This window comes from Bos javanicus, chromosome 27 (genome assembly GCF_032452875.1).
Source record: "Bos javanicus breed banteng chromosome 27, ARS-OSU_banteng_1.0, whole genome shotgun sequence".
Classification (NCBI taxonomy): Eukaryota; Metazoa; Chordata; class Mammalia; order Artiodactyla; family Bovidae; genus Bos; species Bos javanicus.
In genome coordinates this window covers 33,225,209-33,252,687 of record NC_083894.1, presented here as the reverse complement: position 1 = coordinate 33,252,687, position 27,479 = coordinate 33,225,209, and the positions used below count along the sequence as shown (strand labels likewise).

At 50.5% G+C, this 27,479-nt stretch overlaps 1 protein-coding gene across 1 annotated transcript; it reads right to left on the bottom strand.

Moving 5' to 3' along the window:
- Nucleotides 1–4,457: 4,457 nt before the first annotated feature.
- EIF4EBP1 (eukaryotic translation initiation factor 4E binding protein 1) lies at nucleotides 4,458–26,956 on the bottom strand. Its single transcript, XM_061404477.1, has 3 exons — nucleotides 26,749–26,956; nucleotides 7,174–7,353; nucleotides 4,458–4,926 (listed from the first exon to the last, which is right to left on the bottom strand). Exons 1-3 carry the CDS (start codon nucleotides 26,891–26,893, stop codon nucleotides 4,895–4,897), a joined length of 357 nt encoding a protein of 118 aa, XP_061260461.1. The 5' UTR covers nucleotides 26,894–26,956; the 3' UTR covers nucleotides 4,458–4,894.
- Nucleotides 26,957–27,479: the final 523 nt, after the last annotated feature.

Genomic DNA, 27,479 nt, shown 5'->3' with positions numbered 1-27,479 from the left:
TTGAAAAGACCTTGATGCTGGGAAAGATTGAAGGCGGGAGGAGAAGGGGACGATAGAGGATGAGATGGTTGGATGACATCACCGGCTCAATGGACATGAATTTGAGTAAGCACCAGGAGTTGGTGATGGACAGGGAGGCCTGGCATGCTGCAGTCCACGGGGTCGCAAAGAGTCGGACACGACTGAGCAACTGAACTGAACTGAACTGATAGCGGAGTGGTGGTGCCGTCTTGTTCCTGTAGGGGGCGCACTTCCATACACAGGGCTGAACAGCGGGAGGGGTGAACCCCAGGACACTCACTCTACAAAGCGCCCACCCACGAAGATCTTTTTTCTCTGTGCAGTGGGATGGCTCCTTGCCGGGAGAAGGCTGATCTGCCATCTATGGAGCTAACCGAGAGAGGAAGTCATACTACTCTCTCTCCAAATCAGATCAGCTCCACACTGGCACAATCGGTCAGTGAACTGAGTAAAGAAAGGTGTGGCAAGTTCATCGGGGTGCAGAATATTTGGGTGTCAGTGTACCTCTGTTGGACACGGAGCTTTCTAACACGCTGTCAAGGTTCCTCATCTGAGTTAGAGGCTCAGCTCGGGAGCTGGGGAGGGGCGGGGGGGGGGAGGGGGGGGCGGTGGTGGGCTCCCGGGTGGTTCTCAGAGGGCTCAGAAGCAGAAACTATCCCAGGAGCTGGGATAACCTGAATGACAATCACACTTGTACCCACGGTTCCAATGCAAAACAGAACCGCTGTTGTAGAGGCTAAGAAGTTTCAACAGTTCCAAGTCCTGACTGTCCTTGCTTCTCTGGTGGTTCATATGGTAAAGAATCTGGCTGCAATGTAGGAGACCTGGGTTTGATCCCTGGGTCAGGAAAGATCCCCTGGAGGAGGGCATGGCAACCCACTCCAGTATTCTTGCCTGGAGAATCCCATGGACAGAGGACCCTGGCGGGCTACCGTCCATGGGGTCACAACTGAGCAACTAAGACTTGCTTCTCCCAGGTTAGGGCGGAGGGACCAGGAGCTTGAACACAGGTACCACTTTTGATATCGACTCAACAGACATGAGTTTGAGTAAGTTCTGGGAGTTGGTGATGGACAGGGAGGCCTGGCGTGCTGCGGTCCACGGAGTCGCAAAGAGTCGGAGACGACTGAGCGACTGGACTGAACTGAACCACTCTTGGCTTTTCATCTAAGGGAATGGAATGGAGTCACTTGGAGAGGAATGGTCCCTTGTTTTAACAAAGCTTTCCAGCAGGAGGCAGCACTGAGTCAAACACAGCAACTGGAAACTAAAACATTCCTCTTCAGAACCTTACTGAGTGAGTGAGTGAAGTCGCTCAGTCCTATCCAACTCTTTTCGATCCCGTGGACTGTAGCTTACCAGGCTCCTCCATCCATGGGATTCTCCAGGCAAGAATACTGGAGTGGGTTGCCATTTCCTTCTCCAGGGGATCTCCAGGGATCAAACCCGGATCTCCCGCATTGGAGGCAGACGCTTTAACCTCTGAGACACCAGGGAAGCCCCTTAGAGAAACAAAAATAGCAGCTCCAAGTCTTCCTTTTAGAATGGTCTCCCTGCACATAATAACTTTTAACTCACAATTACCAGTCAAGAAATTTAACACGCATATTTCTGGAGGATTTGGATTTTGTATTTTGTCCTGCTTTTCAGTTTCCTGGTCTTTCCCAGATTTTTTTTTTTTTTTGGAGAAATGAACTCTATTATTTAAAATACGAAAACTTTCAAGATAAAGATATTTTTATTTTATATTTGTTATTAAAAGCATACTTTAATAAATTACTTAGATTTACCTCATCCAAAAAAAAAAAAAAAATCTGTCTCCCTGTCCTCTGACTTCTGAACAGTTGGGGGGAAGATGGCTGCACCTCCACTTTGGCCAGGGGGCTTCGTCTCTGCAGGACACATTCAAGTCCTACTCTTTGGAATGTGTGCATCAAGAGAACCTAATCTGTAAGGGCTGTACTTCTCCCCAGTTAATCTGCAGTTTACTTACCTTTTCATATGCGTTTAATCGGCTGCAGAGAGAAGGGAGGCTTTATTCTAGTTCATTCCAGAAACTGAGGTGTCTATGGCCCGTCATTGGGGTGCTGTCTCTTCCACTCGAGATAAATTGCCCTGAGGCAAGGAGCACAGTCCTCTGCTTAGAGGAGTCAGGGAGGGCTGTACATGCTAAATTCTGAAACTCAAAGCACTGATTTTGTCGTTATTTACAGGATTGGCCGATGCGTGGAAGCTGTGTCAATGCCATGAGTTAGGAACTAAACTTCAGGGAGAAGGGACTTGATTGGACAGGTAGGGTTTTGATGTAGGGAGGGTCTTCCTGGACGGTGGATGACCTGAGGTACAGGGGGCGCCAAGAGAGCATGTAAGACGGAGGAATGTCGAAACAGTTGGATTTTCTAGATGAATGAAGAGGTTGCCCCAGGGCAGTGGACATGGGAAGAGGTGCTGTCTTTGATCACTTGGTGAGATGCAGGAAGTCATGGAGGTTTCTGGTCTGACCACACAGGAATGCCAGGGCATTGACACAGCTTCCACGCAACGGCCAATCCTGTAAAGAACGCTTTAAGACATTTCCAGGTGTCCTTCTCTAGAGTACTGCTTGTCTCCACATCAAGTCAAAAGATCCTTGGGACACACACACGGTAGCTTAAAACAGTTCCTTGTCCTTTTCTGGCTCATAGCGTGTGGTCTCTGCCCCACAGCTGTCACTGGGTTTTCCCTGACTACAAAATCAGAGCTTTGGGTGATGCCCGAGGCGGGCAGACCCAACTGTGAGGGTTTCTTAGAATATTCCCATGGATGCTAAATTGGACCATGGGAGCTTTATCTCCCGCACAAGATTTTAAGTTCCCTGAGGAACAGGACTGTGTCACAGACCTTTGACACTCCACAGCAACCCAGCCAGGGTGATGCTCAAGAAATACCTGGGTTTTCCCAAGGAGATACTTCTGTTCAGTGGGAAAGGCTCACAACACGTGAACAAATTTCTTATTGTCAGAGAGGCCAACTTTTTACCCTTGGACACTGAGATGTGGGACCAAGAAGGGGACTGGACTTGTGATCATGGCCTTGGGTTGGACATCAGAAAGGGAGAGAGCAAGAGGTTTTTAGGGGAAAGTTGTGCCAATCTCTAGTTTGATCCTGGTTGGGGCTTTATTTGTTGTTGGGTTGGTTTTATTTTTTTAATGTTTTTTTTTTTATTTTGGCCATGCCATGCAGCACGTGGGATCTTAGTTCCCTGACCAGGGCTTGAACTCCTGCCCCCTGAATTGGCACTGCAGAGTCTTAACCACTGGACCATCAGGGAAGTCCCCTAGCTGGGGCTTTAGTTGTTGTCTTTGCTCTGGTGGTGGCCCCTCCACAGTCTCACTTCCTATCCATAGGAAAAGTACATGCTGCATGCCTGAGTCAATCTGCCCTGGATCCTCCCACACTCTGTCACCAGGCACAAGGAATCCAGCTGCCATTGCAGTCCAGGGAGGGAAGGAGATTCCAACTCAACTGTAGGGAAAAAGAAAAAAGGAAAAAACAGGCAAGGGACTCAGCCATTAAGGCCTTCTGCTCCCCAAACAGCAAGCTGATAAGTGCTCCGAGTCCAGAACTGGTGAGCTCCAGGTTGGCCGTGGCCTCTTGGACAAGGGCCATCCGCCCTTCAGCACATCCTGTGTATGAGATGAGAAACACTTGCTGCTTCTCAGTGGGCCCCTCTGCCTGGTATTTGAAGCCCTTAGAAATCTGAACCCCTTTGTCATTTATGAAAGGCACCCCCAACCTCACAAACTGCCTGCTCTGGCCAAAGCAGGCAACTTGATGCCCTGTCCTGGTACAGCCTGTTTCTCCAGGACCACCTGCCCTTGGCCACCCAGGCCCCGGCCTCCTCCCAGCCAGGTATTCTCAGGACCCAGCTGTAGCATCAGCTCCATGAAGCCTCCCCTATGTGGACCACTCGCTGGAAACCAATTCCTATGCAGTCTCTTTCATGCTACCTTTTCTATGGGCAAATCTTACATTTCAATGAAATCCCCAAGGCAGGGAGCTTCTTCAGGGGTCTGTGGCCCGCTAGCAGTCACACAAGGGACACTTGATGACAAACACCAGGGGTCAGGCCTTTGATGCTTGCAGGGTGGGGGCTGCAGAGCAAAGGGGACTGTGCCACTGGACACGTTTCGGGGGGACCCAGCCCAGAAAAGAGGCAGCCCCCAGCACCAAAAAACAGGAGATGAGAGTAGCACAGCTCAGCTCTTGCCAGGATGACACCTGTGATGGAGTGTGTGTGGTTCACTTCCTGAGCCGAACGGCAAGGGTAACCCATGTTCACCACCCCCCCGCCCCACCAAGGGTCAGTCGACCATCAATTTGAGAGGCCAACAGGCAGTGCTTGAGAAGCATTAGCCACCCATACAGAGTTGAAAAGAGCTCAGACAGGGGCCAACTCTTGGCCCTAGGGCGAAGGTGGCTTTTATTTCCTTTCTCAGGAAGGGAGGGGGTGGGGAGCTTTCCCCACACACCAATCTAAGTGAGGGGGGGGCGCGTGGGTGCTCCCCCAGAGGAGGGGCCGGGAGAGCCGGAGGACCGTTCAGAAGGCCTCTTCTGTGTCCACTTGCCGGCCCTGGGCTGCGGGATGCGCCTGAGGTCACTGCCCTCCGGGTACTAGTTCCTGCAGAGTTGGAGGCACACGGAGGTATGTGCTGGTGTCCACGAAGAAGAAGGGGGAGCAGGGGCCCTGAGTGAGGGAGCAGAGGGCTGGGGCGGCTGGCCCCATGCCCACTGCCTGCCCAAGATGGTCGCTTGCATAAGGCCTGGCTGGTGTGCTTCTCCCAAGAGGGGCCGCTGGGGCCTGGAGGCATGGCTCGCTCCGATGGCTGGCCCTTTAAATGTCCATCTCAAACTGTGACTCTTCACCTGGGGAGAGAAGGGGCAGAGGACCAGGTGAGCCATGGGCAAATGGCACGGTTGAACCTTCGAGAGGCCGGGAGGGGGTGCTGTTTCCCATTCTGTTGTTCCAACAGGGAGAGCAGGGGCCAGGGGGTATGCTGCTGAGGACAGCGGACAGAGGGCAGGCCCAGGAATTCCTGAGACACACGTCCAGCTGTGCTCACTCCCCTGATCCCAGAGCAGAGACCACGTCTCCCCACCGGACAGCTGACAGCCCTGTGTTCTGGATCACTTGTATTTTCTTTAAGAAGAGTGAATGGCTCCTTATGATTTGAAATGAATACAATTTCACAGACACATACTCCTTAAAACATAAAACCTTTCTGAGCATGTGTCCCAACTTCTGGGTTAGGACATGGGACCGTAACCTCCTCTGCCTACACCCGATTCCCCAGAGAAGAGCCTGACCCTGCGATACGGCAGCTATTTGGGGAATTCAGCTGCTCGTTGCCCTCGCCCAACTCTCACCATTAAAATTTCCAAGTAATTCACGCAGCGACACATTGTTTTCCTTTTTAATGGAACTGCCTTGTGCCTGACCTCCTGGCCAAGGCTGCTCCAAGGTTCTGGAGGGCAGAAGGCCTGCTCTGACCCCCACGGGGGAACAACCACCCTTGACTTCTGGTTATGTTGACACAAATATGTGTGTCCAAGGGCAGGAGCCTTGGCTTCTTATATCCAGTGAAGCAACATGAAAAACCAGTGCCTCCTCCTTCAGCCCACCCCATCCCAACAACCGTGCGGACTATGAGGCTGCCATGGTGGGGTCAGAGCCTTTGTTGTGGGCCAGCGCAGCTCGAGAGGCCGGGAGGGGCGAGGGTATGCAAGTGCAGGCGGTGGACAGCCTTCAGGTTGCAGTGACCGAGCCGCTGTTGTGTTGACAGCCTCCATCCGCAACGGCCAGTCTTTGGTTGAAGGCGAAAGAGGAGTGGAGGACCAACCACACGACTCTGTCCATCTTTCTATCCTTTTAAAAAATAATAATTTCTTTATTTTTGGCTGTGCTGGGTCTGTGTTGCTGCTAGTTGCAGCCAGCGGGAGCTCCTCTCTGGTTGCAGGGCTCAGGCTTTTCACTGCAGTGGCTTCTCTTGTTGCGGCTCTGCGCACACGGGCTTCAGGAGCTGAAGCACGTTGGGGCATTAGTTGTGGTTCCTGGGCTCTAGAGCACAGGCTCCCTAGTTGGGGGTGCACAGGCTTACTTGTTCTGAGGCATGTGGGATCCTCCCAGGCCACGGATCAACACAGGTGTCCTGCGTTGGCAGGCAGGTTCTCTACCACTGAGCCACCAGGGAAGCCCTGTCCATCACTTATCACAGGGCAGGGAACCTCGCTGCCTGGGCCGTCCTTGCTGCTGGGCTCTGTGGGTCTGTGTCCACCTCTCTTTTGCCCATGGCTCTCCAAGTGCGGCCTGCTCTGGGAGGTGGGGCTCCTGACTTCCTGATGAACCACAGCCTGCAGGCCCCAGGGAGCTGGGTTCCATGCTGTCAGCAAGGCCACCCAAGCTTGAGGGCCCAGCTGCTTCCTGTCTGGGCTCGGTTGCTGCCTTCGGGTGAAGGGTCAGTGGCTTCCAGGCTCTGCCAGTCTCCTCCCGTAGTAAGAGCTCAGATGCTCTGGCCAGCCGGTCCCTGGGAGATGGTATTCAAGCACCTCTGCGGGGGTGGCTGCTCTGATTGATGGGAGGGAGTTGGGGGTGGGAGGAAGAACCCAGCCTCCCCTTGTCCACTGCAGAAACAGCTGGTTGCACTGTTTCCACGGCCTGATCAACTAGGACACCAGATGTCCCTGTCGCCTTTCTAATCCCACAGATGTGTAATTTCCTAGAGGGCGAGGACGCTGTGCTTTTGATAAGTAGCTTCCTGCACAAAAACATCCTGGGTGTGTTCCAAATTGCTGCAGACACACAGAAATGCCTCAGGGACAATTGTATAAAGGTTATCCAAGGGCTTATCAAAGCAGCCGCCTGGATGCCATCTCCTTTCAAACAAGCTCCCCGCTAATGAGACTATCTGATGAGGCTGAATGGCCTTGCCTGAGCTTCCTGGGCCCCTTTCCTGGGGAAAGTGGGTTCCGATGAAAGTGCTGCACCCCAGACCCTTCCCTCGCCCTGTGTACTGCTCCACCCGGCAGGAGCATCCCCGTGCTCCCGGAACACCCACTCCCACGCCCGCTCTTCCGCTTCCTGGAGTGAGAGCCCAGCCGTTCCCGGCCACTCACCGCCTGCCGGCTTGTCCTCGGGGCTGCTGCGCAGGTGATTCTGCCTGGCTTCCGTGGGGGGCTCATCGCCTGTAGGGCTAGTGACCCCGGGAATGGTGGGCAGGTCCCGCGGGGGCGTCTTGGTCACAGGTGAGTTCCGACACTCCATCAGGAACTTCCGGTCATAGATGATCCTGGTACCTGCAAGGGGGCGGGGGCACGGTTAAAGCCACGGAGAAGGCCCTGGCCTGCTTTTTCCCCCTGAGGCCTCGCTCCAGCAGAGGCGGCAGGCTTTCCTGCAAAAGCCCGGGCGGAGGTGTGAGGCTCACTCACTGCCTCCTGCAGCCCAGGACTCTGCTGTCGCCGAACCGCCCCATCTCCCCGGGGTCAGTGGGTGCTCAACGGAGAATTTTTTTTTTAATTTTTGGCCGCACCCTACCAGTGGCATGTGGTTAATTCCCTGACCCTGATCAAGGATGGAACTCACTCCTGCCCTCTGCATTGGAAGGCATAGTCTTAACCACAGGATCCCCAGATAAGTCCCCAAAGTGGGTTTTTTATGCGTTTTTCAATTCTGTCCTTACACACCCTTGGGGAATATCCAGCATCTTTTAACTCCATTTGACAAAGGAGCAAAGAGAAAAGTAAGTGATTTCTGCACTCTACCGATCCAATAACCACTCCCCACCAGTTAAATATGAGAACTCCTCCTGTCTGGACTTTGTGGAAAAGAGTAACAGGGAGCACCCCAGCCTCACCGCGGCTCTCTTAACTCAGTCCACCTCCCCGGAGACGCCCCCACTCCGCCCAGCGTCCGGTTACCCATCCTCTGTTCACGTGTCACCCGACTTCAGGGTTTCTCCTCAGTCTGCCCTCCATTCCTTTAATTTTCACTCTGCTTTCTCAAGTGTCACCCCAGGGTGAGGGACCACGTCTTATAGAATCATTCACTGACCTTAAGCCTCCCAAGAGCCCTCCTATGAGGGCAGCTGCCTGAGAGATTCCTTAAAAAAAAAGGAGCATGTTCTCAAGCACAGGAGCCAGGGAGGAGGCCTGCTGATTCACAAATAACAGTGAAGAGTGAGAAGGTGACTCCCATTGGGACCCTGTCTAAATCCTGATCATCTCTGCAGACCCACTGTGGTCTTAGTAACATAACACCTCCAGAACATTCGCTAGTGGCTCCCTTCTCCACAAGGAGCAGGCTCCAGGCTCAGCCTTCAACAGGCAGAGGCATCTAGCTAGAATTTAAAACTGTCTTGTTGTCATTATGTTCTTTTTATAGCTACTTCTCTTTATGGCAAATGACTCTGGTTTTCCATATATAGCTGTGATAGCAAACTCCCTTTTAATATATACAACAGGATGTAATTGAATATGGTAATGGTACATGTTATATATCACATAAGCTATAATCTACATAATAAAAGCTAGGGAATTCCCCGGCAGTCCAGTGGTTAGGTCTCTGACCTTTCACTGCCCAGGGGGTGTGGGTTCAATCCCCAATAGGGGAACGAAAGATCCCACAAGCTATGGGGCTCGGCCAAAAAAATAAAAAACAATAAATTTTAAAGGAGAGGTGATACAAAGATAAATATTAAATATACATACAAGTAGAATGCAAAGTATGATAAAGACTGCAGAAGAGGGGGAGGGATAATGAGGAGTTTGGGATTAACACATACACACTACTATATAGAAAACAGATAGATAACCAACCAGGACGTACTGTACAGGAAGAGCTACACTCAATGTCTTATAATCACCTACTGTTGTTTAGTCGCTAAGTCCTTTCCGACTCTTATGACCCCATAAGAATGATTTTCCAGGCAAGAATACTGGAGTGGGTTGCCATTTCCTCCTCCAGAAGATCGAGAATCTGAAAAACAATAGATTCATACATATGTATAATTGAATTACTCTGCAGTATACCTGAAACTTATATTCAGTCCTGAATATTCATTGGAAGGACTGATGCTGAAGCTGAAATTCCAATATTTGGGCTACCTGATGCGAAAAACTGACTCATTGGAAAAGACCCTGATGCAGGGAAAGATTGAAGGTGGGAGGAGAAGGGGATGACAGAGGATGAGATGGTTAGATGGCATCACCAACTCAATGGACATGAGTTTGAGTAAACTCTGGGAGTTGGTGATGGACAGGGAGGCCTGGCGTGCTGCAGTCCAGTCGCAAAGTCGGACACGACTGAGTGACTGAACTGAACTGAACTATCTGAAACTAACACAATCAACTATACATCAATTAAAAAATGAAGACTATAGGCGGATGGTGAACGGCCTCAGTTTAGAAACCAGGATGCAGGGACTCCAGGAATGCCCATCCTCATCAACAGCTCTGAAATATGTCCCTCACTTAAGGGCTGTGCTGAGCAACATTCCAACAGCTGACGTGCGTTTCTCGATGTTGAGCGCTGCCTGTCTACTAACCCCGGAGACAGGAGAGGGATGGGCTTGCACCTCTGAGCTCTGATGTGAGTTAAGATTGGGCTCCCGGTGCAGAGGAGGACCTGGGATGAGGAAGAGCAGGGGGTGGTGAGGAAGACCCAGGATGAACTTCGCCTCCTTGCTAGTGTTGGCCTGGTCTGACCTCGGCCTGGGCCAGGCAGCCACCCGGCCTTGCTCTCCTGGTCTGGGGCAAATAATGCTGAGGTTGGGGGCCCTGCCCCTCATCATCAGGAGGACTACAGTTCAGAGCTCACGTTTCTAAAGGGGAGGGGTGAACAGCAAAGGACACAGACCTGGGGCTGTATTTTAGGTCCTGCTACCACCCAGCCCTCTCTGGTGGCTCAGATGGTAAAGAATCCGCCTGCAGTGCAGGAGACCTGAGTTCGATCCCTGGGTCAGGAACGTCCCCTGGAGAAGGAAATGGCAACCCACTCCAGCATTCTTGCCTGGAGAATCCCATGGACAGTGGAGCCTGGTGGGTTACAGTCCATGGGGTGGCAGAGTCTGACACGACTGAGACGATCACTTTTACCCACCAGCCGGGTGGCCCTGTGCCCCTTCCACCTTTGAGCCTCACCTGTAAGGGCAGTTTCCTCACCTGTAACATGAAGGGCTGTGTGCCGACACGCCCAGCGGGCTCCAAATGGAGAGCATCTGTGCCCTCTCTGGAGGGAGGGCATCCTGGCTTCAGAGATGGGCCCATTTTTCTCTGTTTCTTAGTCATCATGGCCTGGGCACCCTACCCCCTTATCTCCTTCCCACCCGCCACCTTGACATTTTTAAAAATTTTATTTATTTTTATTGAAGTATAGTTGACTTACCATACTGTGTTACTTTCTGGTGTCCAGCAGAGTGATTCAGTAATATATGTATTTCTGAATATATATCATATGCCTCATATTTTTTCCCATTATGGTTTATTACAGGTTATTGAAAATAGCTCCTGGTGCTATACAGTAGGACTTTTGTCTGTTTTGTGTTGGCTGCACCGCACAGCTCGTGGGATCTAAGTTCCCTAATCAGGGATGGAACACGGGCCCTCGGCAGTGAAAGCAGAGTCCTAACCACTGGACCTGCAGGGAATACCCTATTTATCTATTTTATGTATACAAATTTGTATCGACTGATCCCAAACTCCTAATACCACCTTGGGTTTTTTTGTTTCTTTGTTCACCGTGGGGTAGAGCAACTGACCCTATCAGAGCTGAACCTGAGAGCTAGAGATTCAGTCATCTCAAAAAAAGAACTTGGAGGTCAGCAGCTTCTGAGGTTCTTTAAAGGTCACGAGCCCCCAGTGGTTTTGTTGTTTTTTAACAAGTGTGGTAAAACAAATAACATGAAACTTAGCATCTGAAGTAATCTTAAATGTACAGCTGAGTTGTTTAAGTACACCCACATTGTCATACAACTCATCTCCGGGCCTGTTTTCATCCCGCCGAACTAAAACTCCATCCAGGAAACAATCCCTCCTACCCCAGCCAGGGGCAACCACCACTCGGCTTCTGTCCGAGCTGGGGTGCTCTGTTGTATGTTAGTAGCTCAGTTGTGTCCGACTCTTTGCGACCCATGGACCGTAGCTCACCAGGCTCTTCCATCCATGGAATTCTCCAGGCAAGAATACTGTAGTGGGTTGCCATTTCCTTCTCTAGGGGATCCTCCCGACCTAGGGATGGAACCTGGGTCTCCTGCATTGCAGGCAGACTGTTTACCATCTGAGCCACCAGGGAAGCCTGGACTGCTCCAGGTGCCTCCTGTAAGTGGAATCTTATAGTATCTGTCTTCTTTCAATTGGCTTGTTTCACTTAGCATAATGTCCTCAAGGTTCATCTACATGGTTGAACTCCATGTGGGAATTTCCTTCCATTTAAAGCTAAATAATATTCCATCATGGGCTTCCCTGGTGGCTCAGTGGTAAAGAATCTGCCTGCCAATGCAGGAGACTTGAGTTCAGTCCCTGGGTAGAGAAGATCCCCTAGAGAAGGAAATGGAAACCCACTCCAGTATTCTTGCCTGGGAAATCCCATGGACAGAGGAGCCTGGCGGGCTACAGTCCATGGGGTCGCAACAGTCGGACATGACTTAGTGGCTAAACAACAATACTCCAGTGTATGGATATACCAATTTTGTTTATCCACAGACATTCAGGTTACATCCACCTTTTGGTTATTGTGAATCATGCTGCTAGGAACATAGTGTGCAAATATCTTGATACTCTCCTTTCAATTCTTTGGGGTACATACACTGAAGTGGCCCCCAGCATTTTAAAAGTCAGTAATTACACTTAAAAGAGAAAAAGAAATAGCCTCTGCACCCTCTATCCTATGGCTAGGGCACTTATTTAAAAATAAAAATCCTCATTTGAGCTAATAAAATCCATAATCTAAATGCCAATAGGGGTGGCACCATAAACACCCACCCCTGGACTTCTCTGGCGGTCCATTGACTAAGTAAAACTGCACTCTGAGCACAGGGGGCCGGGGTTCGATCCCTGCTCAGGGAACTAGATCCCATATGCTGATCTGAAAGGTTCTGCATGCCACAATTAAGACCCAGCACAGCCCAATAAATATATATTAAAAAAAAAAAAAACACCAATACCCACCATCAGAGTAATTCAGCCAGAGAGGGAGGGTGTGTGTGTGTGGGATAGACAAAGGGGTAAGCAGTGGTGTCCAGAAAGTCAGCTGACAAGGTAGTGAGCCTGGGATAAGACCACAAAGTCACCACTGACTGGCTCATTTGGGGCCTGTGAGGAATAGGAGCTGGAGATGGAACCGCTTTGGCTTTTTAACTCTTTCTTCTTCTAAGCCTTCATGGGATCCACCTCCATGGCCAGTGATCTGAAAACTCCCAAAGCCTCCCACAGATGAGGCAAACCTAACAAAACACACACAGTCCCGTATTGTCGAAAATAGGAACCCCTGGCCGCTGAGGCTGCAGTGCAGCCCTGGAGTTGGGACCTGGTCTGCCACAGGGACAGGAAGTGGGGACCGGCGGGGATGCTGAGGACCCTGTGAGGCTGAACAGCGGCAGCTGGGGGTGCTGGTCTGCTGTGGTCCTCTGGGGTGCGTGGGTGTCACACCAGGCGGCACCCCATAACACTCTTTAGCTGAGGACCCACTTCCTCTCCGTGCAAGGGAAAACAAGCCCCCTCCACAAGGGTCTATAATTGAGAGCTTTTGAGGATCTTGCCTGGAGAATCCCAGAGACGGGGGAACCTGGTGGGCTTCCGTCTATGGGGTTGCACTGAGTCGGACACGACTGAAGCGACTTAGCAGCAGCAGGTAGCTTCCAGGAGGCAGAAACAAGACGGTTCTTCCTCCTGCTTCTCTCGCAAGTCATACAAAACACCGAGAACTAGAAACAGAAGCGCCTGTGCCCACCTGGATGCCAACGGGGCTCCGACTGTTCTCCACATCACGATATATGAAGACAGAAAGTGAAGGGAGGAATGGCTCTTTTTTCCCCTTTCCTTTTTCTTTTTTTTTTTGAGGGGAGCCTCCCTCTGTGGCATGTGGGATCTTAGTTCCCCAACCAGGGGATGGAACCCAGGTCCCCTGCAGTGGAAGCACAGAGTCTTAATCACTGGACCACCAGGCAAGTCCCAGGAATGGTTCTAACAGGGAGGAAAAGGGGGACAGCTAAAGGTAGGAAGGTGGCGGTTGAGGTTGTAACAGCAAGCAAGCGGGGTCGAACCCAGGAAGTTTTGGGAAATTAGAGGCATTGAGGAAAACGGGGCTGGGGGCTGAGAACAGGGACAGGTGCCACCCATCTGTCACCCAGGAGGAGGCCAGGCAGGCAAAATAAGCTGACCTTCTGAATAGTGGCTTCAAACCCTTTGCGCTCCTCGGCTTCAGAATAAAGAGCAAAGATAAAGACCTACAGAGACAGATTTTGGGAGGGGGTTATCTCACATGAAAAAAAAAACCCAACTAGCCACTAGATTGAGCACTTCAGTCTCTGGAACAGACAAGGCCAGCTCTTGAGCAACTCCTCACTCTTAAATAATAAAGGGAACAGAAGACAAAAAGATAACCAATTACATGGAGAAGGCAATGGCACCCCACTCCAGTAAGACAGTACCCAAATCCTGGATAAAAGGAAATCAAGAAAAAGAGACAAGAGAACTTGATCAAAAGAATTACTTAAAAGATCAAAAGAATTAATTAAATACGAAAAAAAGAAAAGATACTTTTGCTGAGTTGAGAGAGATGAGTCTTGAAAGACTACTTGACTATCCACTGCAATGAATTAAAAAACCACCAGCTTAAGATTCATTGTAAATCATGAAATCTTCCAGAAAGAGTTGAAAGACAACAGGTGCCCACTGAGGATTGGGAGTAAGAATGTATCAAACTTTTCAGTGGTTACACAGGCAGCCTGAAGACAGTGGGTCAAATGCCTTCACTATCCTGGGGCAAAAGTCATCCTGACCTAGTTTTATACGCAGCCAAACGATGAGCAGGGATTGAACCCCGGCCCCTGTGCTCAGAGTCCAGTCTTAGTCACTGGACCACCAGGGAAGTCCATGGGTGGGTGTTTAAGGTGCCACCCCTACCGGCATTTAGATTATGGATTTTATTAGCTCAAATGAGGATTTTTATTTTTAAATAAGTGCCCTAGCCATAGGATAGAGGGTGCAGAGCCTGGCAGGCTGCAGTCCATGGGGTCGCTAACCAAATAGAAGGAGAACAGAGCCATCTGCAGAAAGTGCCAGGAAGATGGAGTCTATAAAATCAGAGAAAGACCAGAGGCTCCTGGGAATCCCATGCCCGCAGCTGTGTGGCAGGTCCAGAGTCTCCAAACTGCTCAGAAAAGAGGGAAAATGTATGGAGAAATGCAGAGGTCTGCATGTGAAACCATACAGAGAGGCACTTCAGAGGGGCTGGCGGGTATGGGAAGACTTACCTGAATGAAAACTAAGCACGTTTTATTTTTTTATAGTTACACTTTTCTTTTCAAAATTGTTCTTTTAGATTTAATTAACACGTTGTATTAGCTTCAGGTGTACAGCAAAGTGATTCACGTGTATCTCTTCTTTTTCAAATTCTTTCCCCATTTAGGTTATTGCAGAATACTGAGACTATTACAGACTGTTGAAGAAAGAGGGCAGCACAGGATGAAATGGTTGGACAGCATCACTGATTCAATGGATATGGACTTGGGCAAACTCCATGAAATAATGAGGGACGGGGAGGCCTAGCAAACTGCAGTCTATGGGGTCGAAAAGAGTCAGACTTAGCGACTGAACAAGACTGTTGAGCAGAGTTCCATGATTTCAGGATTTGGGTACTGAGCACATTTTAAACTAAAGAAATTAGTAATTCTACTTTTAAAAAAAAGGTTGTAAAAAATGGAAATGCTATCACTAAAATCTACACGGCTCATCAAGAATCATAGTATTAAAAACAATAAATATGTAATATAGAAGCAACCTGTGTCCACCAACAGATGAATGGATAAAGAAAATGTGAAATACATATACACAATGAAATACTACTCAGTCATAAAAAAGAATGAAAAATGTGCCATTTGCAACAATGTGGATAGATCTGGAAGGTATTATGCTTAGTGAAACAAATCAGAGAGAAAGACAAATATTCTGTAATAGCTTATGTGTGGAATCTAAAAATAAAACAAATAAATGAATATAACAGCACAGAAACAGACTCACAGAAAACAGAGAACAAACCTGTGGTTACCAATGGGGAGAGGGAAGGGGGCAAGGCGGTAGAGGATTTAATAGGTATGAATTACTATGTATAAAATAAGCTACAAGGATATATTGCACAACTTTGGGAATCATAGCTATTATTTTGTAATAACTTTAAATGTAGTATGATCTATAAAAATATTGGGTCAGTATGTTTTACACTGTATAATGTTACAAATCTCCATTCATATTTCTTCAGGAACCCTGTCTGATCCCTTGAATCTATTTGTCACCTCCACTGTATAATCATAAGTGATTTGATTTAGGTTATACCTGAATGGCCTAATGGTTTTCCCTGCTTCAATTTAAGCCTGAATTTTGCAATAAGGAGTTCATGATCTGAGCCACAGTCAGTTCCAAATCTTGTTTTTGTGGACTGTATAGAGATTCTCCATCTGGAGAAGACTCTTAAGAGTCCCTTGGACTGCAAGGAGATCAAACCAGTCCATCCTAAAGGAAATCAATCCTAAATATTCATTGGAAGGACTGATGCTGAAGCTGCAATACTTTGACCATCTGACGCAAAGAACTGACTCATTGGAAAAGACCCTGATGTTGGGAAAGATTGAAGGCAGGTGGAGAAGGGAATGAAAGAGGATGAGATGGTTGGATGACATCATTGACTCAATGGACCTGAGTTTGAGCAAGCTCCGGGAGATGGTGAAGGATAGGGAGGCCTGGCAGGCTGCAGTCCATGGGGTCACAAAGAGTCAGACATGACTGAGCACACGTGTGCGCACATGTGCATGCACACACACACACATATACACACACTTTGACTTAAAAAAGAAAAAAGAACTAAGGGACAGGTTAAATGAACTATGCATCAGACATACAGTGCAATGCTGTGCAGGTACTACTTGGAATAAAGTGTACACTGTCTGGGCTTCCTTTGTGGCTCAGTTGGCAAAGAACCCGCCTGCAATGCAGGAACCTGGGTTTGATCCCTGGGTTGGGAAGATCTCCTGGAGAAGGAAATAGCAACCCACTCCAGCATTCTTGCCTGGAAAATTCCACGGACAAGGAACCTGGCAGGCTGCAGTCCACGGGGTCACAATGAGTTGGACACGAATGAACGACTAAACCACCACCACACTGGCCACAAAAAAAAAAAAAAAATCACAGAACTGTATTTTTTGTTTACTTATCTCTGGGGGTGAGATAAGGATTAAAGCAAGGAATACACCTTTTATACTGAATCCTTTCAAAATAAAAAAATACAGCGATCTGTGTGTTAGTTGCTCAGTTGTGTCTGACTCTTTGACATGTAATAAAGATACAGGGATAGTAAACAAACAAATAAATAAGGATATAGGGTCAGACTCTCCTTTCCTAGTAAGTCAAGTTAAAACTGCCGTGGTTGGAACAAGACAGATTCCCCATGTCCTGAACAATCTCTGCTGGGCTGGGGAAAGAGTGGTAAGCTCACCCCTCTAGCATCCCCAGGAACTGTATTCAAGGATCGGGACAAGCATTAACACCCACCCACACAACTGCCAACCTTTGCTCAATCACATGCCCCAAGAGTAGGGGTTCTGGGTCATATATTCCCTATCACTGAACCCCTCTGGACCACAGCAAGCCAGGTGTGACGGATGCAAGGGGCCATTAGATATAGGAACAGCCCCCTGATCTCAGACACACACTTAGTCGGAGAAAGACCTGGAAACAAGTGTGTGGAGTCTAGAGACATAGATGGGGACCACAGAGGGGCAGGGAGAGGTCTACCCCGTGTACCACTGGCAACAGGAAATCCAAGCCCCCTGACTCTCAACCCGAGCCATGGAAGCATCCTTGTTACCCAAATTCTACACTGACCCGGAGTTGGGGGAGGTCCTTGGATGATCTAGACGGGAGGGACTACCGGTGCAGAGCCAGGGAATCCAGAACCTGCCTCCCACAGGGTGGGGGCAGAACAGAGGTGAACCTTGCCCCCAACCCTTCCAACCATTTGTGTAGCTGAGATCCTACTGGGTTCTGAGTTCAAGGGTGCATCTCGAACTACATGCAGAGAATAGCTGAGGCTGTCTTCTAACTGGAAGCCCATGTAAATGCATCACCCTGAGTCCATCTGGCTGCCAGAGTTCCCAGCTACGGAGAGAGAGCGGTGGGGACAACATGACGGGGGGCGGGATGTGAATGCCTGCTGTTCTTATTACAGCCTAGTGGTTAGAAACCCAGCTCTCCGGCTTGTTGGTTCTATCCACTCTGGGCATTATTGCTCCATATTGCTGTGCCCTGATTTCTTTTCTTTCTCTTTTATTTATTTATTGGCTGCGTCAGGTCTTAGGTGAGGCACGAGGGCTCAGTAGTTGTGCCTGTGAGCTTAGCTGCCCCTTGAAGTGTGGGATCTTAGTTTCCCAACCAGGGTTTGAATCCGCATCCCCTTCACTGGAAATTCTTGACCACTGGCCCACCAGAGAAGTCCTCGTGCTGCGATCTCTTCCCCTGAAGAATGGGGGTGATGGTGATGATGGCAGCTCAAGCCTCCCGGGGTCACCATGTGGGTTAGCACCGTGGCTCACAAAGTCAGCCCTAAACAAGCAAGTCCTCGGTATTGCCACGACCAGTGTGACTTCAGTTATATGGAGGTTAAAAAAAAAAAAGCTGGGATAAACCAGAGGGGAGGTAAGAACCCTGAAAAGAGACTTGGAGAGAAGGGGGCAGGGTTGGGGGGGAGGGTAAGGGCATTCTCCCTCCTGTTTTCATCCACAAAGAAACGGGCTTCAAGCAGCACCATGAGCTGTGGCTTGTTCGGTAACCAGTGTCATCTGGGACTTTACACTCCAGGTATGCACCGAATACAAGAATTGTATATTTTCTTCAGGCAGGCTTTGGTGGTGAGGACAGCTTGCTTGAACGTATAAAGCAAGGCACACATGCCCCAGGGTCTGGTTTCCTCGCCTGTAAACAAGGGCTTGTTCTGGGCTCATTCAAACTATTTTTAAAGCCCCAACCCTAGGCCAGGCTTTAGAGATAATCTCTCGGATGTGTTCCAGTTCTGATACCAACCATTTATTTTTAGGATCCCCTTGTGGGCAGGTGCTTTTAAATTGAAAGTGGTGCAACTAGCTTGGGGACGGGAGGCAGCAGTTCTGGGCTCAAAATTGGATGCGACATTGCACCAGCCCTCACCTCCAAGTCCCAGTTCTTCACTCGGTGAGCACAGAACCCGAGCCTCACAGGACTGTCAGGTTGTGAAAATCATAGCACCATGTGAGCCCTGCCTGCCACAGCCTGACCTGCTAGGTCTCTGTGGACCCCCACGAGGGAGACACCTTATTCTGAATTCATAGGCAGGAAACAGGTTCAGAAAGGCCAGCCCCTTGCAGCCATCCCAAGATAGACCCAGCTTGTCTCGCCTCCCACCCTAAAGACCAGCCTCTGTTTACAATGAGCCAGGCAGCCCGGGCCCCTGCGCCAGCCGGCACCGGCCAAGGGGAAGCCACCAGGGTCTTCAGGCTTCTGCCTCCTCTTCTGCCTGTTTGAGGACAGGATGTTCCCTGGGAGGGAGGCCTCCTACATTCCTCCTCCATCTCCCTGCGGTCCAGCTCCGGGGGCCCAGAGGCGGCTGGATGCGGCTCCTGTAAGTTGAGAAGCTGGACCCTCTTTCTTCCCAGGCCTCCACTGGCAGGAATGTGCCTCCCAGGGGCCGAGGACGTGAGGCCCAGCAAGAGTACAAGCACGGAATTCCTAGAACTGCTGTTCCCCTTCCAGGGGCGGGAGAGCATTTCATAACAGGGTCAGGCAGAGGGCTGAACGCCTGTGCTGGGACGTGGGCCAGCCGCCCGGGAGAAACCCATTGGAACGAGCGTATGCTCAGCTCAGCAGCAGGGCCTGGCTCTTTCTTGCAGGACAGTCTGCTTGGCAAGCACAGCTGACTGGCCGAGGGGGTGGGGTTGTAGTTTGGTAAAGAAGCAAAGCTCGCTCACTCCAAGTCTGCCCTTCCCCTCCCACCCTGCCAGCTCTCCGGGGAGAACCAAGACCCCTACAATCTCTGGACTTCCCTGATGGTCTAGTGGCTAAGACTCCAGGCTCCCAATGCAGAGGACCCGGGTTCCATCCCTGGTCAGAGAACTAGATCTTACAACCAAGACCTGCCACAACCAGATAAATAAATATTAAAAAATAAAATAAAATAACCGCCCCCCGCCCCGCCCCGAAAAAGACCCTTTAGGGGTCTTATGAAGGCCCTGGAGTAACAAAGGGACCATCAGCCAATGGCAAATGGCCCTTCCTTCAGGTCCCACGAGGGAACAGGTAGGCTGATTTGAAAATTAAGCAGAAGGGACAAAGTTTCTCCGGAGACAGAACAAAACAGCTGACCAACTTCTAAGGCTGGCCAAGCTCCTCCCCTTTCCCTCTGCACCTGGCATAGCCAAGTAAGGCTGCCCCCTGAAATGCACTACGAACAGTGAGTGCCCTTCCGAAATCCACCACCCCCCTTGCTGCTGGAAAGTGAAGGAGTCCTGTTTTTTGGTGTGAATGGCACACCCCCAAATTCACATGCTGAAGCCCCAGCTCCTAGTACCTCAGTGTAGCTGTATTTGGAGATAAGGTCTCTTAACCAGGCTATTATGTGAAAAGGAGACCGTTAGGGTGGAGCCCTAAAACAATGTGCCGGTGTCCTTGTGAGAGAGAGCCGTTCCACAGGACCACGACCACCACCTTGAACAGGGGCAGCAGGAGGTGGCCTCTGCAAGCCACGGAGGGGGCCTCAGCAGAAACCACACTTGGATCTTGGGCTTCCAGACCAAGAAGAATATAAATTTCTGTTGTTTAAACTACCTGGTCTGTGGATTTGGTTACAGGAGACCTAGCACATCTGCACAGGCTCACTGTCCCCTTTTGTTCGGAAGAGAGAAGAGGGAAACCTGTTCACACTCCTTAAGGCAAGAGACCCAGTGCATGTGCTGAGTGTGATCCTGGCCACACCAGCAGTAGTCTCCCTCCCACTCACCTGTGGACTCCTGGGCTCAGACACCTGCCTCTTGCCGGTACTCCAGAAAATCAAGGATATTCAAATGCAGGTGCTGGGCAGAGGGGGCCAGTACCTGAAGCCTGGCCATTTGAAGGGGAAACAGGAGGTAGGCTGGCTGGCAGTTAGTACGTGTGACACCAAGTGAATATATGGCCCAGAGCCCTGGCACCATGTCCACCTGTGTGTTTTGCCTTGTGGAGCTGAGTAGAAGGGCTTGAAAGCAGGACATGGGGTCCATGACTCAATGTTTTCAGGAAGGCGTCCTCTGTTCTTAAACCAATAGTCAATAAACACACAGGCTCGTGATTCCTGTCTCCTACACCTGGCTGGATAAAGCACAAGCTGGCATCAAGATTGCTGGGAGAAATATCAATAACCTCAGATGCAGATGACATCACCCTTAATGGCAGAAAGTGAAGAGGAACCAAAGTGCCTCTTGATAAAGGTGAAAGTGGAGAGTGAAAAAGTTGGCTTAAAACTCAACATTCAAAAAATGAAGATCATGGCATCCAGTCCCATCACTTCACAGCAAATAAATGGGGAAACAATGGAAACAGTGACAGACTTTATTTTCTTGGGCTCCAAAATCACTGCAGATGGTGACTGCAACCATGAAATTAAAAGACACTTGCTCCTTATAAGAAAAGTTATGACCAACCTAGACAGCATATTAAAAAGCAGAGACATTACTTTGCCGACAAAGGTCCATCTAGTCAAAGCTATGGTTTTTCCAGTAGTCATGTATGGATGTGAGAGTTGGACTATAAAGAAAGCCGAGCGCCAAAGAATTGATGCTTTTGAACTGTGGTGTTGGACAAGACTCTTGAAAGTCCCTTGGACAAACCAGTCAATCCGAAAGGAAATCAATCCTGAATGTTCATTGGAAGGAATGATGCTGAAGCTGAAGCTCCAATACTTTGGCCACCTGATGTGAAGCCCTGACTCATTGGAAAAGACCCTGATGCCGGGAAGGACTGTGGCAGGAGGGGAAGGGGATGACAGAGGGCACGATGGTTGGATGGCATCACTGACTCAATGGACATGAGTTTGAGCAAGCACCAGGAGATGGTGAAGGACATGGAAGTCCTGACATACTGCAGTTGCAGAGTCGGACATGACTGAGTGACTGGATATCAACATCTGGCCCTGGCTCTGTTGGCCACTCAGCAGGAGAGGCAGTTAAATCCCCTCAAAGGACTGTTCCTTGAGGCTTGACCCTTGTTGAACATCGTCTCAAAGCATGGCCCACATAAATCCTCCTATCCCTGTTTATACCCAGCTTCTCTCATTCAAAGGAGTCATTTCCCTTCTAGAATCTGGGCTAGCCTTGAGGCTTACTCTGACAGACAGAACACTGTGCAAGTGCCATACTGTGACTTCTGAATAAAGGCCTTAAGAGGCCTTGGAAGCTGCCATGTAAGTAACTCATATTCTGAATGGTGTGAGGCCATGAGGACAGAGAGAGAGCCCAGCCTTCCAGCTGTCCCCAGCAATACCCAGACAGGTGGCTAGGGCCACCTTGAAACTTCTAGCCCAGGGCAATCCAATGGTCAACTGTATGCAGCCAGATGAGTGGGCTCAGACAAGATGATCCAAAAATGTCCAATTTACCCAAAGAATGAAGAGAAATAACAGATTGCTGTGGTGGTGGTTGAAGTTACTAAGTTTGGGGGTTGCCTGTGACACAGCAGTAGCTGTGTACAACAGTAGCTGATACAATCCTTCTCATCAAGACGAGATCTCTGGGCCTAGGATCTGAGCTCTCCCCGTGAACCCTCATGGGCATAGGCAGTGGATTATAAGGCCCATATCCTAAGCATCCAAATGCCACGGGCAGATGTCACATATTTCTGCTGAGTCAGCAATACTGGCCACAAACAAGTAAATGAAGACTATGAATCCCAGTGTCTGAGACCTGGGCCCCAACACTGACTAGTTCAGTATAAAAAGTCACCTCCTTCCACAGTCTGCTTCATAATAACTTGGAATAATACTGGGATAAGTGGGAAAGTTCAGAGAAAGTTAGCTTCTGCTTCTGGGACATTCCAAGATAAATAGTTATACTTGTAACTAAGAGGACAGAAAAGAAACTTTAAACATTCTTATTAAGCCAGCCCAGACCCAGGTCTAGTCTTAGAGACACTAGGTCACCCTGAGAACACTCTCATCACAGGAGTCTTTCACCCTTCACCTTTTAGACATCTGATGTGGCTGGCCGCACTACAAACATGAGTAAGCCATCTCTGAAAGAACTTCCTGTCTAATCTAGGGAACAAATACATAAACAAAGACATGTGAATCATTGTCGTGAATCACAAAAGAGGAAGAACACTGGCATGGATCTCAGTAAAACGAGAAAGTAACATGTTTTTCGTTCATACGTTTGAACACTCAAGAATCAAGAATCTATGTGTACAAATGAACACTTTTCATTCATTTCACCCTGGGAAGCAATCCTTGTTTCAATAATGCTGCCTTTTCCTAACTCGACATCAAATAAAAACCCTGACAAGCAAATGCCTCGCTGCTTTATACCAATAGTCAATATGGCACCATCCTGCTGGCCCTTTCTCCAAATTTGGTAATGAAGTACTTTTTTTTGCTCTTTCAGGAAAAGAACAAACAAACCCCTTTATCAATAATGAGGCCCTGCCACCCTTGAGGATATTGGGAAAAAAAAGTAAGGTCTGAAGGCAACTCATATCCAACAGCTGTGTATACATTGTTAGACTGTAAGGCCAACCACACTGGCTACTTGGAGTGGGCAAGTCTCATTTAATATCATGTAAGTTTTCAGGGGTGGGGTGAGTGTCTGTCTAATTACTTCAGATACAACTCTGATGCTTATAATTCTATTTCGGGTGTGTTCATCTTTCTAGCTTGCAATGGAAGCCCTCGAGGTCACACTTTGTCTTCCAATGCCATGGCCGTAAGATCAGGAAGGCTATGGGTGCTCTACACCAGGGTCCCTGCCAGTCTTTAATGAAGCACATAGTATGGAATGTTCTAAATGCTTTAAAAGGAAGGTCGGGTCAGTATAAAAAGAGACCCATTATAATTCCCTCTTTGCCTTAATGTCAATGTCAAGTTCTCTTGACCTGTAATAAAGAGGCAGTGTAACTGAGGCCTCGGGACACTGGCCGCGCTCCGGCTTCAGTACCCAGCCTACCCTATCCTCTTCCTGGCACTCTCTGTTCCAGGGCCAGACCCGGGAGCTGCCCCAAGGTAAGCTTCCTGGGCGCAGGCTTTGTTTGTCTAACCAAATAGGGTGCCAGTAACACCTGCAGTCCTAGCTGCTTACCTCTGATTAACCTTATCCAGACCCAGGGCTTAGGTACGACTACCACCCAAGCCACAACTCCTGTAGCTTTGGGTCAAACATCCAGTAAGGAACTGGGAATGTAGAGGTTGGTGGGGGAAGGGTGGATGAAGGGTTCTGACCCACTCAAAGGTTCTGGTGGTTTATGGTGTTACTTAAGACTTTTAAGACTCACAGATACAGAGAACAGACTTGTTGCCAAAGGAAAGGGGTTGGGGTGGGGAAGGTAAGGGTTGGGAGTTTGGGATTAGCAGATTCAAACTATTATATACAGAATGGATAGAGAACAAGGTTCTCCTGTATAGCACAGGGAACTATATTCAATGTGATAAACCCCAACAGAGGGACTTCCCTGGTGGTCCAGTGGATAGGACTCCACGCTTCCAAGGAAAGGGGGACAGGCTCAATCACTCATCAGGAAACTAAGATCCTGCAAGAAGCATGGCACGACCAAAAAAGGAAAAAAAAAAAAAAAACTTAATGGAAAAGAATATGAAAAAGAATATATAACTGAATCATTTTGCTGTACAGCAGAAATGAACACACTGTCAATGCACTATATTTCAATAAAATTGGAAAAAACAAAACCATAAGATTCTACAAACTTGAGTGTTCATCAGTGACACTCTCTTAAGTAATTTTCTTAAGTAAATTTCTCTTCAGTTCTCCAGCTTCTTCAGATCAGTGGTTCAGCCTGTGTAGGGTTAATGAGCATGGAAAGCAAACTGGAGTCAGAGGACTGGAGATGGCTCAAGTCATCTGCTCTTATCCTCCCCTGAGACACACACTGCAGAGCCATTCCCAGCAAGAGTGACCAGCAGATAGTTTACTCCAGTAGCTTCTGACACGATCCAACCACGCAGACTCTGCCAAGAGCCTGGCTCTTCAGAGTCTAGTTTAAAGACAGATGCCAAACCCAACCTCACGAGAAGTTTACCTGGATGGATGCATCACTTTTTTTGTCAGACCACTGAGGAGAGCCTGGTGAGGGCTGTCACATTCCACCAATTCCTGAGAGCTCAGAGAACAGTCCTTATACCAGTCACTGGGAGCTAGTTAGAAATGTGGAATCTTAGGCCCTACCCCTAACCTACTGAATCAGATGTGGTCCCCAGGTAATTCATGTGCCCCCTAGAAGACTGAGAAACAGCACTCTTGACCGAAGCAGAAGGGGGCCAGGAATGACCTTTACTCATTAGGTCAAGCTCCTCCGCCCAGGCAAAGGGTTGTGCTAAAGTGGGCCTTGGAGGAAGACTCTACGCCTTGGTTGTACAGAGGCAAGCCTGGATTCTCTGGGTTATGGACTGTAAGCTGCGTCTCCCTCGCTGGTCACTAGGCTAGTCACTCTCTAGGCTCCTGGCACTGCTAGCTTCCTTCCAGTTGGCCTCAGAAACTGTCACACTGATGCAGAAGCCCCTTGTCCCTCTCCCAAATGAACACCTTCAAAAGGAGGGAGACTGGCTGAGGTCTGCCCCAAACCGCAATTTACCAGTGCAAAGGGAGAAGTGGAAGAGAGTTTCCCATAAACAGCACCGCCGGCTGTTGCTTCCAAGCTGATCCACCCCATCTAGCAACAAGGGTGCAAAATAGGGCCACTTAAGCCTTCAGGCCTGAGTCAGTGCCCACCCTGAACAGATGAAGCAGTGGCTTACACCTTCACTAGAAGGGACCCCAAAATTGTCCCGAAAGGTCCCAGTAGACACATTGTAGCACAGAAAAAGCTGAGTAGCATGGACTACATAAGGTCCAGCGTGGAAAGAGAGACAGCAAGAGTCACTGGGAACTTTCCCTTGGATCATTTTTAATAGACGCGGCAGCACTTCTTCCCTTCTGCGCTTGGCGGCTGTTTTCTTGTTCAGTTTGGGAAATCGGGTGTTAGATTGGACCATGGGCATGTGTTTGGGGGCCTCGGTGCCGCGTCCCATAAAAAAAGGCGGCCCCCGCTGTCCAGGAACCACTTAGCTGGCTAACAGCTCGCAGGCTGTATGTTTTGAGTCAAACAAAACCAGGGCCTCGGATCTGGCTGTGCTCGCCGGGGGTGGGACAGCTGCCTGAGAAAAGAAGCAAGTGGCCCCCGACGCTGCCAGGCGACAAGGCGGGCAGCCCCGCCCGAGTGCGTGCGTCTCAGGCCGGACGCCAAAATGTGCGGCGCTCTTCTCGAGTAGTTTGGGAAGCGGGAGAGGGCGTAAAGGGAAGGGGAGAAGGGCAGGAGCGGGTGAGGACAGCGCGAGGGAGGGAGCAAAGCGACAAGCTCGGGGATTTCATCACTCAAACGCGCTGGCAGGTTTCATCAGCACCCGGGCTCCGGAGCTGGGAGCGAATGCCAGGCTCCCGAGGGCAGCGCGAAGCGGGCCCCCACCCGCGCCAGCTCAGCTTCCTCTTCCTCATCCACGCTCCCGGAGGTCACACGGTTCCCTCCCTCCCCTCCCCCGCGGACAGAAGAACGTGTTTTTCTGCATAGCGCGCCTCGCGGCCCCAGGTCCCTGCGCGGAGAACCGCCGCGCGCCTGAAAGAACCATCTGCTCCCCGTGCCGCCGAGGCGCCGCAGGGGCAGGCGAGCACACTCCGCCCAAAACCGGGGCTGGGGGTCGGGTGGGGTCGGGGGCCTCGGGAAGGAAGAAGGGTTCTGCGAGGGTCATTGATCCCAACATCCCATCCCACAAAACCCTTGGCCCGGCCTCTCCGTGGTGCGTGGCCCACCCTGACCCCACCCTATTCAGCCTCAGAACTGCCCCCAATACCCACAAGGGGCAGCACACCTCAGCATGTGGTGGTCTTGGAAGAGTGTGTTTGTGCGTTTGTCAACGATCGGGGGAGTCAGGTGTCTCTCTCAGAAAGAAGAAAACTCCTGGCATTGGCAGACGCTGCACTGGAGTTCGCGCCCGAGGGCTGGCGATCGCAGGCGACCCCCATGCTCGCTCCCTGCGGCCACCTCCCGGACTCTTACTGCCTTCCTGATACCCCGTTCCGTTCTTCCCAGTCATCGCGCCCCGGAACTCGGTCGCCCCGTCCAGCTGGCGGCTCCCGAGCACTCCCCGCTCCTGTTGAGTCCGGACTCCCCACCGCCCGCACCCAGAGCCGGGGCGCAGGGGGCCACCTCCCCGGAGCCCGCGCCTACCTCCAGGGGTGGTGCTGAAGAGCGTGCCGCCGGGGGTGGTGCTGTAGTCCCCAGGGGGCAGCTGCACGCCGTCGGCGAGGACCACCCTCCGAGTGGTGGGGATGGCCCGGCTCGGGGTCTGGCTGCAGCTGCTACCTCCGGACATGGTCGCCCCGCAAGCTGAGCCCGCAGCCGGGGCGTGGCCCTAGAGCCCCTCGGGCCTCGCTCCGCCCCGCCCGAGACCGCCCCTTCCGCCTCTCAGGCAGACGACCCTTGGGATTTGTAGTTCCCGCCGCGCCGCCTACCTTTCCCCAGGGCTGCTGGCGCGGGCGCTCCTCGCCCCCAGCGCTGGCTCCTCGCCCCCAGCGCAGGCTCCTGCTCCCGGGCGGCCGGAGCCTGCGCCCGGCCCCAGTGCCTTCCAGATCCCTCGCAGCCATGTCCCTAGTCCTTTCGGGTCCCCGTTGACACGCCGGCAGGGACTGGTCGAACGGGGGTGGTGGTCGCGAGCTTGCCCTGGTTAATGCCTTGCTGCTGGGTCGGGGGCGCATCTCAGGCTGTGCGGGGATCCTAGCCCACCCTGGCTAGTTTCAACACTGGGACCTCAGCGGAAGGCCTCCTTCAGCCCGCCCCTGTTCCGTGTTCTAGTTCCTCAGACCAGAAGGTGGGCGTTGGTCGGTAGGTCATTCATCAACTGGTTGAACATAGGTCGTGTGGCAGGGGTGGAAGAAATGGCGAAAAATGCACATTCCTTT

Coding starts and splice junctions, on each gene's coding strand:
- EIF4EBP1 (XM_061404477.1), bottom strand. CDS start 26,893: ATGTCCGGAGGTAGCAGCTGCAGCCAGACCCCGAGCCGGGCCATCCCC. Junction 7,354..26,748: donor CTTCAGCACCACCCCTGGAG/GTAGGCGCGGGC, acceptor GCCCCCTTGCAG/GTACCAGGATCATCTATGAC. Junction 4,927..7,173: donor CGAGGACAAGCCGGCAGGCG/GTGAGTGGCCGG, acceptor TTCTCTCCCCAG/GTGAAGAGTCACAGTTTGAG.